Source organism: Natrix helvetica, assembly GCF_964273705.1.
Source record: "Natrix helvetica genome assembly, chromosome: 6".
Lineage (NCBI taxonomy): Eukaryota > Metazoa > Chordata > Lepidosauria > Squamata > Natricidae > Natrix > Natrix helvetica.
This window is the reverse complement of record NC_138553.1, coordinates 27,989,444-28,006,099: the sequence shown is the minus strand read 5'-3', so window position 1 is coordinate 28,006,099 and position 16,656 is coordinate 27,989,444. Positions and strand designations below refer to the sequence as shown.

Here is a 16,656-nt window from a genome sequence, read left to right as displayed (position 1 = left end):
AGGAAGGAAGGAAGGAGGGAGGGAAGGGGGGAAGGAGGGAAGGAAGGAAGGAAGGGAGGGAGGGAGGGAGGAAGGAAGGAACTTTGCTATCTCTTTATCTTCCAGGCTCCGATGAAAGATAGGAGTGATCTTACAACTAAGTCCCTGATTTTTTTAAAAAATAGTGCTGGTTTTGGCATTGGGCCGTTTTTTTCTGCTGCACTACTTTCCCCACCTCACCTCACCTCATCCATCCCCTCCCCGCCATTTCTCCGTGCCACCCCCCCCCACCCCCCTCCGACAAAAACAAGTCTTGATTCTTGACCGGGTCTTGGTCCCTTTGCAAAGTGGCGCGCCTGGCTGAGCGACCCGCAGAACTGTCCTCGGTGCGCGCCTCGTCGCACTTCTGCCGCTGCTGCTGTTGGCAGTGGTGGTGGCTGGCACGGGTCCAGCCTTATCCCGGTGTGCCATCCCCGCCCAGCACTGCAGCTCTGGTCATATGAGCGCAAGCGAGGAGAAGGGCACTTTCCCCCTCCCCCTCCATCTGAAGTCTTCCCTTGCACTTTCTCTCCCGCTCTTTCCCCCAAACAGTTGCGAGGATGGCGATGGCTGACTTGTTCGCCGGCGAGGAGATCAAGAAGATGTTGAGAGCCTTTGCGGGTGAGCCTTCCCAACGGGGGCAGGAAGGGATGGGAGCGGGAAGGTCCGGATGGCTGGCAAAAGTGGAGCCCCGGGAGAAAGAGGGCATGGGAGGCGCGGCGGGGAGAAGGGAGAGAGGGCTGGGTGCCCAGCCTAAGCGGGCACAGCCGGGACAAGTCCGGGGACGAGTCTCTGCGCCAACTTCCTTGAGTGGGAAGGAAAGCTTGTCCAAGGGGAGACGCTGGGAGGCTGCTGTGCCGCGCTAGTGGAGACCGCATGTTTTATCAGCCCAAGGAAGAGAGTCCAAAGGAAGTTTCTGGCTTTACCCTTCACCCAGGGCCGCGCTACATCTTTTGCACTGCAGCTTCCGCAAAGCCGGACTCTACCACCCAACCCCGGGGCATATAAAAGTTGCCCTGCCAACAAACCTGGAGAATGCGAGGTTGCCCCGTTTTTAGCAATATTCTCCTTTGTTTTCCAATCTTTCCAAGAGTTTCAATTCTTGTCATAGACTTGGTTAATTTTTATTTTATTTGCTTTCCAGAAGACAGCTTATTTTTAAGGGGGGGGGGGAATCAATGACTTTCAATTAAGTCACTTACAAGGACAGAATGAAGACATGAATGGTCAAATTTCCTTGCCACTTGCCATAATTATTTGATGTTGGCATCGAGTGGTTAGTTTTTGTCCCGAGATGGGGATTCCGGGCACAATAGATGCCCCATGGTGACCATGAGCTCAAGAGGCAGAAAGGTCAGGTTAAAATACAACCAGGCCCGGGGTCAGCTTATTCTACTTTTGGGGGGGGAATCTACAGAGGTCTGGTGCAAGAAAGAAGAATGGCAAGCCCTTGCACATTGCCAGCTGCATCAAAAAGATTATTTCTCCTTAGCATGCAAACCAGATCTGCTGAGTTTCCTTCGATCAAAGATGCAAGAGATCTCGTCTCCTGGTTTCTTCGATATCTGGCCACACTAATGTCTCAAATTCTCACTTCAGTGAACATGCCTTCGATGTATTATGTTCCTTTGATATTATACATTTTACTATACTTTGGTGATACAATTATTATTCCTTGGTTTGCTTCTGTTGTATGAACTTTTAAGTCACACAATTCTCTGGGAAATTCCATATAACTTCAGTGTGCCCAGACTGCAGATGGCTGTACCATTGTCAAGTAATACCACTGGGCATGGCTGAACATAGAACTGTCTGGTTTAGCATTATGAAGTCTGGTGCCCTTCAAATATATTAGACTGCATGGTCAACATTGTCTGTTTTTCCCCCTCCAAAATCTGGATTAGTTTACCCTAGGAGACAAATCTGGACTAGAAGTCTCATTCCAGCAAGCCACTGCTATTTCACCCAAATGTTTTCAGGGCTCTTCACTTCTATGGGATCTTGTTTTTCTCTGTATTACAGTTATATCCCACCTTTATTTCTTTTTACAGTTCAAGGTATGTACATAATGTTCCTTTTTCCAGCTTTTCACCATAACAACAATCCTGTGAGGTAGGCTGGGTTGAAGGGAGTGACTGATCCAAAGCCATCCACAAGGCTAGAACTTAAAGAGTCTCACTGTCCCAAACCAGATCTCCGGAATTGTCAATCTCTCAAACCATCTGCTATCTTATGGTCGGGACAGGAATGAGCAGACATCAAACTTACAAAATCCACTTCATAAAAAAAAAAAGACCTCTATGATCTATAAATCAACTCCAAATAAAAGCATAACAGCTTCACGGCTAGACAGATGCTTGCGATTAAAAAAATTCCTTAATCCATGAATTTATTTTCAGCAACACAGCTAAATTCAGAGTTTAGTTATGGAATGGTTTTTCTGCATCCCCTAAATTGGGGAAGAGGAGTCTGTTTCATTTTGAGAGGCAGAAATCTGATCATTCCACCAGAGAAAGAGAAATGGGCTTCCATTGTCCAGTCATGGGCTAATGTATGCTTCTCTTAATGCAAGTAACAGGCTAAATGGTGCCCTTCCCCCTTTTTAGTTAAACACTGCAATTTTTGTGTGATTTTTTTTTTTTTTTTTTGCTGTGACCTTGAGTAAATGCCCTGAATGAAACAGTAGCAATCACGCAAGGAAAGTGTGCCATAGAACAGATTTCTCCAGGAGTGGCCTGATTTCCAACTCACATCTTCCTCCTCTTTCTGTTCATTGATTTCCTCTAAATTTACATGCAATGCCAGAAAAAGAAATCTGTCCAAATGAAAGACATTGCCAATCAGAGCACTTCTTAAAGTCACTGGATCAGATTTCCCCATTACCTCTCCTGGATGTAAAAACCAAGGTGACAATTATTTCAGTATTTAAACTGAGCCATTTAAACTCTTGAGGATTATTATCATCAACATTATTAATGTTCTTACTGTTGTTGTTGTGTGAGGTGTGTGTGTAAGAGAGAGAGAGAGAGAGAGAGAGAGAGAGAGAGAGAGAGAGAGAGAGAGAGAGAGAAGCTCATGTCATGACTGTGATATAGTACAAAGCCTGTTTTATAGCAGTCTCCTAAATAGTATCTCACCACCTCTATGCACACTGTGAGATAATTTATACAAAATGTACCCTGGAGAAAACCTTAAACAAATAGCTATTTGTCAACCCCCTTTAATTCTAGCCTTCCCTCCTGTTTAGGATGTAGACAGCAATTTTGAAATATGGAAATTAAGGAAACAGTCTTCTGCCCTCTTGATTGACAATGGGAAATTCTCCCAGGACTTTTTTTTTCTGCAACATGATGGTTAAAATATCTGTTGCCTTCTCTTCTCTTCTCTTGGGACTCATAATATGCTGATTTAACAGGATAATTCTTACTTTCTTATTTTCTTGCAACGACTACTTCTTTTCTTCTAGAACTCTGGACATCCAGTGGACTTCAGAAAAAACCCTTTCTTGTTCTCTGGGCTATAACCAGACCACTGAACTGCTAGATCCTATATCCGTCCATTCCGCCCCCCCCCAAAAAAACACCCTTAAATTCTTGGATTACAGTTTAAAGTACTTCTTTCTTTACAACCTGAAGTGTCTTGAATCTTTTGTGTGAAACTGTGTGAATATCATGCAATCATGAATATATTAATCTCCTGTGTTACATCTAGTTTAGTCCTCATTTGCAAATGTTCACACATAGCTCTATTAGGTAGCTGGGACATATCTGTAGAGTGCAAGGGGAGGGGAGAGAGAGACAGAGATGACAGACAGAGAAAGAGGAAGAGAAGTGATGATTATCTTTCAGCATCTTAGGCTGGATTCCCGATCAGGTCCTTAAATGTAGCTGAAGGCAAATAAGGTGACCTGGATGACTTTGGGTTAGTCAGCCTCTTTTGGCACAGCCCACCTCTTGGGATTGTTGCAGTGGGGGAAATAGGAGACTAAAGCATTAATTATGGTACCTTGGGTTTTATAAAATAAAGATGGAATATAATCCTATTAAAAATTATAACAACATTACTACTGGCCTTGGACTTAGTGGGAAAGAACTTGTGGTACTTCAGAAGTAAGCAAAAAAGAAAGCAAAAAGGTAAAATATTGGCTATAAATACCATGGAGCAGGGATCTTTGCTGCAAATGGTAGAATTGAACTGCCGAACTGCTGTCAGCAAAATTAACCTGCAATACTGTACATTTACCATGTTGGCGCAGTGGTTAGAATACAGTATTGCAGGTTAATTTTGCTGACAGCAGTTCGGCAGTTCAATTCTCACCGACTCAAGGTTGATTCAACCTTCCATCCGGTGGTGGGTTCTGGCAGCCACTACTGCTGGTTTGCTCAGGGACATGCTGTGCACGCATGCATGGTACAACGAAAATTGCTATGCGCATGCACAGAAGCAAAAAACAAGATGGTGGCACCTACAGCGCCACCGGGAAAATCGGTTTGGGCCTGGCAGGCCTGGATCACTGCCGGTTCCAGCGACCCAGGCTGCCAAGCTACTACCGGTTCGGCCGAACCGGGCAAAACCATAGGAACCCACCACTGCTTCCATCCTTCTGAAGCAGTATATAAGTCTGTTATCGCTATATAAATAATTCAGAATAACAGTACATATATGCCTGCTCAATAGACTAGAATAGAATTCTTTATTGGCCAAGTGTGATTGGACACACAAGGAATTTGAGAGCATATGCTCTCAGTGTACATAAAGAAAATATAAAATATATTCATCAAGAATCATAAGATACAACACTTAGTGATAGTCAGAGGATACTAATAAGCAATCAAAACATACTAGGAAACAATAAAAGCAATATAAGTTGTAAAGATATAAGCAACATGGATGTACCCATAAGTGGGAAGAGATAGGTACTAGTAAGGATGAGAAGAAGAATAGCAATACAGTCTTAGTAATTAATTTGACAGTGTTGTGGGAATTAGTTGTTTGGCAGAATGATGACATTCGGGACAAAACTGTCCTTGTGTCTTGTTGTTCTGATGTGCAGCGCCCTATAGCGAATAGACCATGGATTCTCACCACTCCCATTTTAACGCTGTCTCCTTCTTAAAAACTAAAGTTACATTTGCATCTTTTTCAGTTTCATGTTCCCTACTGTGCTTTTCAAAATACCACAAAAATAGTCTTGTTGTCTCCATTAGGGTTGTGCAGTGCTGCACCCAAAATTTAGAGATGGTGCTTCTAGCAAGGCAGAAGATGAAAATAGTATTCAATAGACAACAGCAATTCTTTAAAGCCACTACATCATTTCCTAGGATTGTGATGTTGCCCTCTGTGGTTGTGGTCTGATCTTTGGGAAAGACATGGCTGCTTTACAGAACTGAAGATATGTCTTATCGTCATAATCCTGTGGGCACTGAAGCACCCTTTTGGAACAGCAATAGCACTTAGATTTATATACCACTTTATAGCCCTCTCTAAGCAGTTTACAGAGTCAGCCTATTGCCCCCAACAAGCTGGGTCCTCGTTTTACCAACCTCGGAAGGATGGAAAGCTGAGTCAATCTTGATCCTGGTGAAATTTGATCTGCCAAATTGCAGGCAGCCGGCAGTCATAGCCTGCAGTACTGCATTCTAACCACTGTGCTATCACAGGTCTTTGAATCACATCCAAAGACTACTCCCTGATAGTCATAGGTTCATTTTCCCAATTGCAGTGTCAATTGGCATGAGGATGTAACTGCAAGCTAATGGTCTCTTTTGTTCACATATTGCTGGCCACATCCAATTTGTAAGGTAATCAATTTGCAGTCATCCCTTAGCAGTCCCAATTAAAAGCAGTTTTATTTCATATAAAGTGACAAGGTCCTGCCATAATAAGATAGGTACAATCCATGCCTGTGTTCAAAGCAATTAGATAAGAAGTCTTGCTTCTGGAGTTGTCACAAGTGTGTATCTATCTACGCGCATCTATATGGTCATCTATTCACTATCTAGTCCATGATGCTTTCCAAGGGAATATTCAAGCATTTTGTGCTATGTAAAGTACTAGATACTCCTAAAAATAAAACAAGGAAGGAAAGCAAGGAGTAAAGTGAATCTGTACAAGGCTAGAAAGCAGGAGATAGTGAGTTCAAGTCCTACCTTAGTCATGAAAGCCACCTGGGTGATTTTGGGCCAATCACTCTCTCTCAACCACACCTACCTCAAAGCGTTGTTGTTATGAGGAAATAGGAGGAGGAAGGTGGTTGAACGTGTTCACTATCTTGAGTTATTTGTAAAAATAATAAAAATAGGACACAGATGAACAATAGAATATAAATAAATAAATAAATAAATAAAATGTGCCAGATTACACACAGCAGCATCAATTTTGCTAGTTACAATCGCCTAATTTTTGCATTCTTCCTGCCAACAGATGACCTTGACTTGGTGATGTCTCACACTGTTGAGTTAAAATACTATCCATCCATCCGTTCATCCATCCATCCATGAATCATAAACTTTGTTGCTTCCATTGCCAATCCCTACCCTGTTTCCACTGCATCTGTTTCAAATCACTGCCAAATGCTATTTGGTTATTTATGAGCATAGCAACCATTAAAGGCAAGGTTAACATCATTTGCTTTATCTTGCCTGCTTCCTGTTTCAGCCAGTGGGGGAAAAAGATACAGCAATCAGGGCACACGAAGAGGAATGGGATTGGTTTGCCTGCAAGACTTTGCGTAGGCTTGTCCAGCCTAGCTTTTCTACCACTTTTGCACAAGTTGGGTACCTTCTGGGAGGGAGGGAGGGAGGGAGGGAGGGAGGGAGGGAGGGAGGGAGGGAGGAAGGAAGGAAGGAAGGAAGGAAGGAAGGAAGGAAGGAAGGAAGGAAGGAAGGAAGGAAGGAAGGAGAAACCCCTTGAAAATGGGAACGTAGGGCAAAAGCAGAGAGAGAATGTTGGATAGTGACTACAGGAAAGAGGATTAGCTTGCACTTACAATTACTCCCCAAATATACTTATCATCACTTCTGGCAGTCGGATAAGGTTTTCTAGAGTTATGCTCTGCTGTAATATCCTTACAATACCAACAAAGTCATGTCAGCCATCATTTCCTTCTCTTTTCTCTTGAATACATGTTCCACCATAGGGTTGCTATTGCTCAGCAGTGGAAGCAATAGATCAGAGATGCGAGAAATGGGGCTGCCACAAAGAAGAAGGAGTCAAGGTATTCTCCAAAGCACCTGAGGGCAGGACAAGAAGCAATGGGTGGAAACTAATCAAGGAGAGAAGCAACCTAGAACTAAGGAGACATTTCCTGACAGTTAGAACAATTAATCAGTGGAACAGCTTGCCTCCAGAAGTTGTGAATGCCCCAACACTGGATGTTTTTAAGAAGATGTTGGATATCCACTTGTCTGAAGTGGTGTAGGGTTTCCCGCCTAAGCAGTGGGTTGGACTAGAAGACCTCTAAGGTCCCTTCCAACTCTGTTATTCTATTCTATTCTATTCTATTCTATTCCATTCCATTCCTATTCCTAAATTACTTGTTCATTATATATGATCCATATGATCCCTGTATAGGTATACCATATCTTCATAAGGTTCTGTTCTTAGTCAACACATTATTTACACAAATCTTATTTATATAAATGTCTCTGTTATTTACCTAAATCTCATCAGCCAGATAGTGTTTCTCTCTCTCTGATTCTCCAAAGAAGTTCATGCCTGGATCCCATTTTCAAACACTGTAGTCACAGAATGGGACAACTCACCGTGGTCAACTCTCTGCAGCCAACTCACCATGGGACAACAATTACCCCAATATATAAAAAATGGAGGGATAGAATTATTAAAGAAAGGATGCCAAGGGAGAGACTAAATGAAATGTGAATGACAAAAAATAAAATAGTGTTTTAATTATTTTAAATAATTAAATTGAATTGTTGAATTGTCCTGTGATGAGTTGGGCATGGTGAATGGTCCGGCAGTGAGTTGGCTGTGGCGAATGGACTGTGGCAAGGCAGTCGTGACCATAGTGATGCCCAGGTTTCTGCAGGTATCTCCTAGCCTGCAGACCTGGGATCATTTGAGTAACGCAGTGAAGTGGAGGAAGACAAGTGACACAGAAGTTTGGTTAAACTGCCCACTGCTACCATCTAACATGTGTTTGTTTCTTTGTTTGTTTATTGGATTTATATGCCGCCCTTCTCCCAAAGGACTCAGGGCGGCGTACAACATTAAAAAACACATATCACGAGAGTTAAAAAGAAATTAGATACATATCCAAAAACCAAACCCAATTAATAGGACAATAACATTTAAAAAATGAGATAAAATTAACAGGTCAGGCCGGCTTGCTGGAAAAGCCAACTTTTTAGGGAGCATCGGAAGGACCGGAGGTCAGGGATTATGCGAAGCTCTGGGGGCAGCTCATTCCAGAGGGAAGGCACTCCCACAGAGAAGGTTCTCCCCCTGGGGGTCACCAGCCGACACTGTCTGGCCGACGGCACCCTGAGGAGGCCAACTCTGTGGGATCGTACTTGAAGGTAGGAGGCTACTGGTGGCAGTAGGTGGTCTGGCAGGTACCCTGGGCCTAAGCCATGGAGCGCTTTAAAGGTCATAATTAATACCTTGAATCGCACCCGGAAAACAACCAGCAACCAGTGCAGGCCGCCTAAAAGGGGTGTAACATGGGAGCACCTAGGTACCCCCATGATAATCCGCGTGGCCGCATTCTGGACCAGCTGAAGCCTCCTGGTGCTCTTCAAGGGCAGCCCCATGTAGAGAGCGTTGCAGTAGTCCAGGCAAGAAAGGATGAGGGAATGAGTGACTGTGCACAGAGCATCCTGATCCATGTGGAAATAACATGTTTTAAAACAGTATTTAGTGTACTGTATTTTTATTTACTACTGTTTACGTTGTTTGACAGTTGCTTTGGGAAGATTGATGTCCTCAAAAGAAGATCAATCTATCAATCAATAACAAAGAAAACCAAACAGCTCAAGGGCAAAGTGAAGGCACAGGGTGTAGTACAAGTTAATGTTTGGCTACCATAGATTAACAGGGCTCTCTTCTTAGTATGTATGTGTGTGTGTGTGTGTGTGTGTGTGTGTGTGTGTATGTATATGTATATATATATGCACACACACACACACACACACACACACATACATACATATATATATATACACACACACATACACACACACACATACACACACAGTATGTGTGTGTGTGTGTGTGTGTATGGAGAGAGAGAGAGAGAGAGAGAGAGAGAGAGAGAGAGAGAGAGAGAGAGAGAGAGAGAGAGAGAGAGAGAGAGAGAGAGAGAGAGACAGACTGTGGCTTAGTGGCTAATATAACTGCCTAATATGTAATACAGCCCTGGTTCGAATCCCAGTAAGGGTATGGCTAGCTGATGAGAGCTAAATAGCTTGAAATGGATCTATACTAGTCTCCCTTTATTTATTTATCAGCACAAATACAACACAAATATAAAAAGGCAACATTAAAAATAAAAATATGGTTTTCTGCCTGGATGGTCTTCTGTGATGAGCCGAATGACAGAAAGAGGGAGTAGTGAGCTCCCTCCCATATTTGGGCATACCAGGGGTTGTAACACAAATACATATACATCATATACATATACATATGCATGCATATAGATTGGCTTTCTGAAATCTGTATGACAAGCTCCAGTCCCAACGTATCTGTAAGAAACCTGAATAAGTAAGGCTGAGATAGGTTTTGATTGCAATGTTATTTACATTTGGTGGATGAAATATCTCCACTGAGAAGTATTCCATTTACAATTATTTGCTCAAACTGGGATTCCACTCATTGGCATAGTTAAATCACCTAACTTTGCTTCCCCCCCCCAAAAAAATATTCAACAATCATGTATCAATTAATTGCTCCTATACTGTGACAATGAATGGACCATGTCTTTTACAAAAAGGGGAAAAAATGCTCATGCAAACTGAATTCTGTTCATCTTCCTGCAGCTACCAATTCTTTTGACTACAAGAAATTCTTTGAGATGTTGGGATTGAAAAATAAAAGCCTCCAAGAACTGAAAATGTTTTTTAGCATTCTGGATACAGATAAAAATGGTTATCTTGAAACCGGTGAAATACGGTAAGCAAAGATTAATATTCCTTTCATAACATGTACCAATTGAAATGTGCTATATGCTAGTAATGTGGAATACAGGTTGCTATTTTTGACGCTATTTGGCTACTAGCAGAAAAATGCAGGCAGAGTTGATCATCTCCCATAATTCTAGCCATACTGAAAGTATAGCTATCTATACTACTCTCTGTAACTAATAAATCAGATGCAATATTCTCATTAAATAAATAAAATGAACGGAATCTGAATTTAAAATTCTGGACTGAATTAAAATGTTATTCCTCAATACAAACTCTAACGAATGTAGAATGAATTCTGCTGTTGATCACAATTTTCTATTACTTAAACTACCGTAATTAACTAAATTAACCACATATGTTTGCATATTGGTTTTTAACTTGTTTTTTTTAACCTGTTATGAACCACCAAGAGTTACTTACATGAGATGGGCAGACATAAAATCGAATAAATCAAAATAATAATTTTCCCTGCAGCCCATCGAACAGGTAAAATCTATTACTTATTTGTGTTGACTTTTCAGACATTTCCCATGATGTTCAACTAAAATCTATTCTCCTGAAACTTAACTCCATTAAATCTATTCTGGTTTTAAGTCCATTAAGAGTCCATCTACTCTTCTCTGTGGAAAAATTCTGTAGGGCAGCTTCAAGCCAATAGAGCTTGAATTACAGATACTGAGAATGGCTTGATGGCTTGAAATAACCACTGTAGCATCTGAAATTGTGATTTTTCTATTTGCATTCTCTTCCTTGTTAAGTACCTCACATGTGACAATGTCCTTTCCTAGTGCAAATTTAAGGTCATTCATTCAAGGTTTTTCCCCCTCTAGTCTTGTACTAGAATACAAACATAAACTAAAGAGAAAGCACATAAATCTAGACAAGTCAGAGAGGAAGATGCTAAATGTGGAGACTATAGAAAGAGTGCAGAGAAGAGCAACAAAGACGATTAGGGGACTGGAGACTAAAACATATGAAGAACGGTTGCAGGAACTGGGTATGTTTAGCTTAAGAGAAAGAAGGACTAGGGGAGACATGATAGCAGTGTTCCAATATCTCAGGGGTTGCCACAAAGAAGAGGGAGTCAAACTATTCTCCAAGGCACCTGAGGGTAGAACAAGAAGCAATGGGTGGAAACTAATCAAGGAGAGAAGCAACTTAGAACTGAGGAGAAACTTCCTGACAGTTAGAACAATTAATCAGTGGAACAGCTTGCCTCCAGAAGTTGTGAATGCCCCAACACTGGAAGTCTTTAAGAAGATGTTGGATAGCCATTTGTCTGAAACGGTATAGGGATTCCTGCCTAGGCAGAGGGTTGGACTAGAAGACCTCAAAGGTCCCTTCCAACTCTGCTATTGTATTATATTGTGAGGTGATGACAAGGAATTAAGAAGTAAGTGAATGACTTAAACATGAGAATACAGAAGTCCAGGAATATTCTTCAGTTTGTGAATGCAGCAGAAGTATACTTTCTCATCAAACCGCTTTGCATTCTGCTGTAATCCACTCCATTAAAGAACCAAAGTTGCTTTTCTAAAAGGCAACTGGACTTCCTTGTTTTTTTTTTCTTGAAGATGTTTTGCTTCTCATCCAACAAGCTTCTTCGGTTCATGATTAACTGAATGGATGAGAAGTGAAACATTTTCAAGCAAAAACCAAAAAAGGTCACTTGGAAAAGCACCCTTGGGACAACCATGTCCTGGATGATTGAGAATCTCTACAGACATTCCACTTGAATATCAATTTTCCACGAAGATGACCTTCAGGATGATTTAAAAATTTGAGGTGATCCAAAATGGAGGAGGGTGATCTTTATTGGGCGCTGACTTCTGCAAGCACAAAGCATTTGTCCTGTGAAATTCAGTTGCTGCCATAAGTTCCAGGGTGGTCAAGCATTAAAGTCCTCTGTACTTTATGTCTCACACACTGAAGAACCTGTTTCATTCCTTATATGACTTCCCTCCTCAATAAACTAAGATACACAGAAATATTTTTTCTTGGAAATTAACCTAGACAGATGAGATGTATTTTAAAAATCAATTTCATTCTATGACTAAGCCTGCATTTAGAATACAGTACCTATATCTGCCTACCTGATATATTACATTGAACCCTTTAATTGTCAATTTAAAATCTTTTTCATTCTGTAAGATTTAATTTCCATTACAAATTTTAGTTCTGTTTTAATTTGCGTGGATTTTTTTAAAAAAATGCAATTTGTTTCTTTCTGTTGTTCAATCATATGGATGTTACTGACTTAAGATCCAGATGAGATTAGCTTTTATATTTTTTTCAGTTTTCTCCCCAAAACTATTTTTACCATTTTATGAAAGAAAAGAAAATTTTATATGTATATAACAAATATAAATGTTTATAAAACCATTACCTCTGGAAATAATTCTTCTGTTCTTTTCCTTTCCATTCACAGGGTGATGTTGCAGATTTTTTCTCCCAATAGCAGGCATCTCACTGAAAAAGAAACCCAGGAATTCATGAGTGCTGGAGATAAAGACGAGGATGGCAAAATAGGTATTGATGGTAAGTGTGCTGTCCTGGACCAATCAACGTTCGTAGCAGAAGTTCAGAATTAAATAACCTGAACTAATAAGCATTATGCATTCAAAGACCATGTTAAAATCATAAGGCTGGAAGGGGCTGTTCAGGCCATGAAGCCTTACCACTTGCTCAGTCCAGAAATCCAAATTATAGTATCCCCCAAATACTATAATTTAGATTTCAGGGTATTTGAACAGATGCAGTGAAAGGATTTGACCCCTCTCTCATATAATGGTTCTACTATCAAGCCACTTCTGTGTCAGTAGATATATGTATCGGTTCAGTTTTATCAATTATTTTAGTCAACAAAGTATTACTCTAATCTCATTTTGTCAAGACTAAATATTAGGCCTGCAAGGGACAGGACAGGTTGGTTTGTGATGAACCATTGAGACAATGCAATTCCCTCTGAGATAACACAATTTCTTTCAAAGAGGCACCTCATGTCAACTCACAAATCTTCCTGACCTGATGCTCTCCAGAAATGTTAGGATTACAACTCCCAAAATTCCTAATCAGCAACGGCAGATGCTGGGAATGATAATAACTAGAAATATAAGAACATAAGAAACTGCTTTGTAAGTTTCATCTTTGGTCTAACTAGCCTAGTACAATGGGACCTCGGGTGCCAACTAGGACTTCGGTCAGCACCTGATTTGTTTGTGACCAGAAGCAAGACTGACTGCACATGCGCACGCACACAAAAAATGGTGCAGAAGGGGAAATCGCCATGGCAGGGAAAATCACTGCAGTTGTGTTTATTCGGCACCCGTGGATGTGTTCGTGACCTCAATGCAACATTTAGCAGATTTTTCTGTCGGCACCCCAATTGTTTGCTGTCTGAGGTGTTTGGGACCCGAGGTCCCATTGTATAGTCAACGCTAAATCAGACCTGGTGTTGCTAGATGGATTGATGTTTTCTCACTCCTATCTGGACAGTGTAGAAATTGAATATGAGAAAACTTTCTACACTGGAAATGCATGATCTATCACTTACCCCAGTGGTGGGTTCCTGCCAGCATTACTACCAGTTCGGCACCCAAAAATTTTTGCGTGCATGCACATTTGCACTCAAAAAGGTCTGCACATGCGCACATTAAAAAAGAAAAAAAAATACATTTTTTCAATGAAGATTGTTCTGTGCATGTGCAGAACAGAAAATCAAGATGGGGCCTCCAAGGATAGAACTGGTACAGTCACATGTCCGGCCGAGTTACTACCTATTTGGTCGAACTGGTCTGAACCATGAAGAACCCACCTCTGTCTTAACCCTTGGTTGCTGTAAGACAGGGAAACCAACAAGAACTTGGTTGTGTCTGTCCTAGCTATCTCTTCTGTATATTAACCATTTATTTCCTTTTCATTTTTATCATTCCTTCAGAATTTATTATCCTGGTGAAGCAATCATAAAGGTTTGGAACCATCTGAATCCTTATCTATCATTTACTACCCGATTCCACTTGTTTGTATGGGTCTCTTTTGTTCTCCACCTGTTCATCTATCTTGTTCTATGCTTCAACTGTCCGCTGCAGTCCTGTAATACTGTAATTGTGCTGGAAATGCTCTTAAAATAATAAAGGTCACATCAATCTGAACTCTTGTCTCACTGTTTCTCTTATGTTATTTTGGCATGAAGGGGAAGGGACACTGTGAGAGGATTTGGAAAACATTATTTCAATAAAGGTATATTGCAAGTGGGCCCAATTTAATCTCATCATATCTTATTATTGCTTTCTGATTTCTTCTTCCAGAAACTGTCTTGCACACACACACACACACACACACACACACACACACACGTGTTCATAGGAACTTTACAAATCTACAGTGACAGCAGTTGCAAAACTTCATTTGACAGCCAATTCCTTTAAGTGAAATTGTCACAAAACTTTACAATATTTTTTACCTGCCTTGGATTTTGCTGATTTATAAAAATGACAGGTGACTATTTTCCTAGTCATATGTTCAGGAAATTATGCATGTCTGGAAGATACCTTATGCACAGCCTTTGCAACTATTTCAACCAAAGGCAGTCAGACAGTCAGTTCTAGAATGGACAATGTCTAGCAGCAGTGCCAGTAAGTAGCTTGTATGGGAAACAAAATGATTCATACTACTTCCCAAAAATTCAGATGAACAGAAAAAAAACAGCTTTACTGAGATTTTTTGTGCAGCTAATACCATTCCTGCCTTAGGAGGGAAATGCTGTAGAGTTTATCCTCCCAAAGCAACAGAATTTTATTCTAGATGTTATCCATTGCAAAATAAGCTTTCATGTGAAACACAAACATTTTTCTTCCTCCTGAATCATTGCTGTTCTCTGCAGCGAATTTCTGACACTGTGAACTATTATCAGAAACTGAGAAGTGCCTGTTATTTTCTCTAGATATTTCTGCTCACAGAAATATCCTGGTCCTGGTCACTTCCTGAACGGACTACTGTAATGTCTATGGAGATTCTCAGTCATCCAAGTCATGGTTGTCCCAAAGGTGTTTTTTCAAGAGGCAACTACACTTTCTGGTTTTTTTTCTTTGAAGACGTTTCGCTTCTCATTCAATTAGCTTCGTCCGCTTCAACTTTGCATGCCACACCATGCTGGCAAGCACTTGCAGTGATGGGGATTTTACATGCCCTGATTCAGCTGCCAATCTGTCACTTTTCTATTGCTGTAAACATTGTTAAACGTGAACTGTCTAGGTTAGAAATTAATTGTATTGTGACGTTTTCATATTCCAATAGAAGAGAATATATGAGCTCAGGATTGAACTGTGGAAACCTTGGTGCTCTCTGAGCTTGGTTGTTTGCTTGCAGAAATTTCATTAGCCAATTGGATAGCCTCTGATGATCAGTATCACTGCTTATGTTACTTAGTAGAAATAGAAACAGAACCCTTCCAGAGTTGGAAGGGACCTGGGAGGTCTTCTAGTCCAACCCACTTCAGACAAATGATTATCCAATCTCTTCTTTAAAACTTCCAGTGTTGGAGCATTTACAACTTCTGAAAGCAAATTGTTCCACTGATTAATTATTCTAACTAATGGTGGGATTCAGCCAGTTTGCACCTATTTGGGAGAATTAGCTGTTAACTTTCTAACCAGTTTGGAGAACCGGTTGTTGGAAGAAATCTCATTTTGTTTTTTCCCCCCACTTTACAGGGCTAATCCTGTAAGGAAGGCAGGGAGGAAAAAATCTGGTGTTGTTACTAGCCTAATCTTTATTTCCCTGCTTATAGAAACTGCCTCTCCAGTTAACCCTTATTACATTGTAACAGCTAAGGCGAAGCACCCATCGATGTGAGTGACATTGAGTTGGCCATGCCCACCCAGTCATATGACCACCGAGCCATGCCTACCCAGCTAGTCATTAGGGCAGAGAACCGGTTGTTAAATTATTTGAATCCCACCACTGGTTCTAACTGTCAGGAAATTTCTCCTCAGTTCCAAGTTGCTTCTCTCCTTGATTAGTTTCCACCCATTGCTTCTTGTCCTACCCTCAGGTGCTTTGGAGAATAGCTTGACTCCCTCTTCTTTGTGGCAGCCCCTGAGATATCGGAACACTGTTATCATGTCACCCCTAGTCCTTCTTTTCATCAGACTAGACATACCCAGTTCCAGCAACCAGGGACGTGCGGTCAGGGGAGGCAGGGGGGGCAGAGCCTCACCGCTCTCATCATGAAAATAAAAAAAAAGGGAAAAGGGGCTGAGGAGCCTTCTGCACATGTGTCCAGGAATAGGACCACGTGTGCAGGAGGCTCCTCTAGCCTCAGTCTCCCTCCTGCACACGTCGTCCCATTCCCCGCCTTCCTGAGTCAACATGAAGGGGACCGCGGAGTGCGCTCCGTGGTTCCCTTCATGTTGACTCAGGAGTCAGGAAGGAGGGGAATGGGACCACGTGTGCAGGAGGGAGGCTGAGGCTAGAGGAGCCTCCTGCACACGTGGTC

General features: G+C 41.4%; 1 protein-coding gene across 1 annotated transcript; it reads left to right on the top strand.

Moving 5' to 3' along the window:
• The first annotated feature begins 444 nt into the window (after window positions 1–444).
• On the top strand, window positions 445–14,311 carry PVALB (parvalbumin). The gene is made up of 4 exons (XM_081958430.1): window positions 445–639; window positions 10,014–10,146; window positions 12,589–12,698; window positions 14,098–14,311. Exons 1-4 carry the CDS (start codon window positions 579–581, stop codon window positions 14,124–14,126), a joined length of 333 nt encoding a protein of 110 aa, XP_081814556.1. The 5' UTR covers window positions 445–578; the 3' UTR covers window positions 14,127–14,311.
• The last annotated feature ends 2,345 nt before the right edge of the window (window positions 14,312–16,656 follow it).

Bases quoted from the DNA above. Each gene is read 5' to 3' on its own strand.
- PVALB (XM_081958430.1), top strand. From the start codon at position 579: ATGGCGATGGCTGACTTGTTCGCCGGCGAGGAGATCAAGAAGATGTTG. The intron at 10,147-12,588 runs GTAAGCAAAGAT...TTCCATTCACAG, and splicing joins CTTGAAACCGGTGAAATACG to GGTGATGTTGCAGATTTTTT. The intron at 12,699-14,097 runs GTAAGTGTGCTG...TCATTCCTTCAG, and splicing joins TGGCAAAATAGGTATTGATG to AATTTATTATCCTGGTGAAG.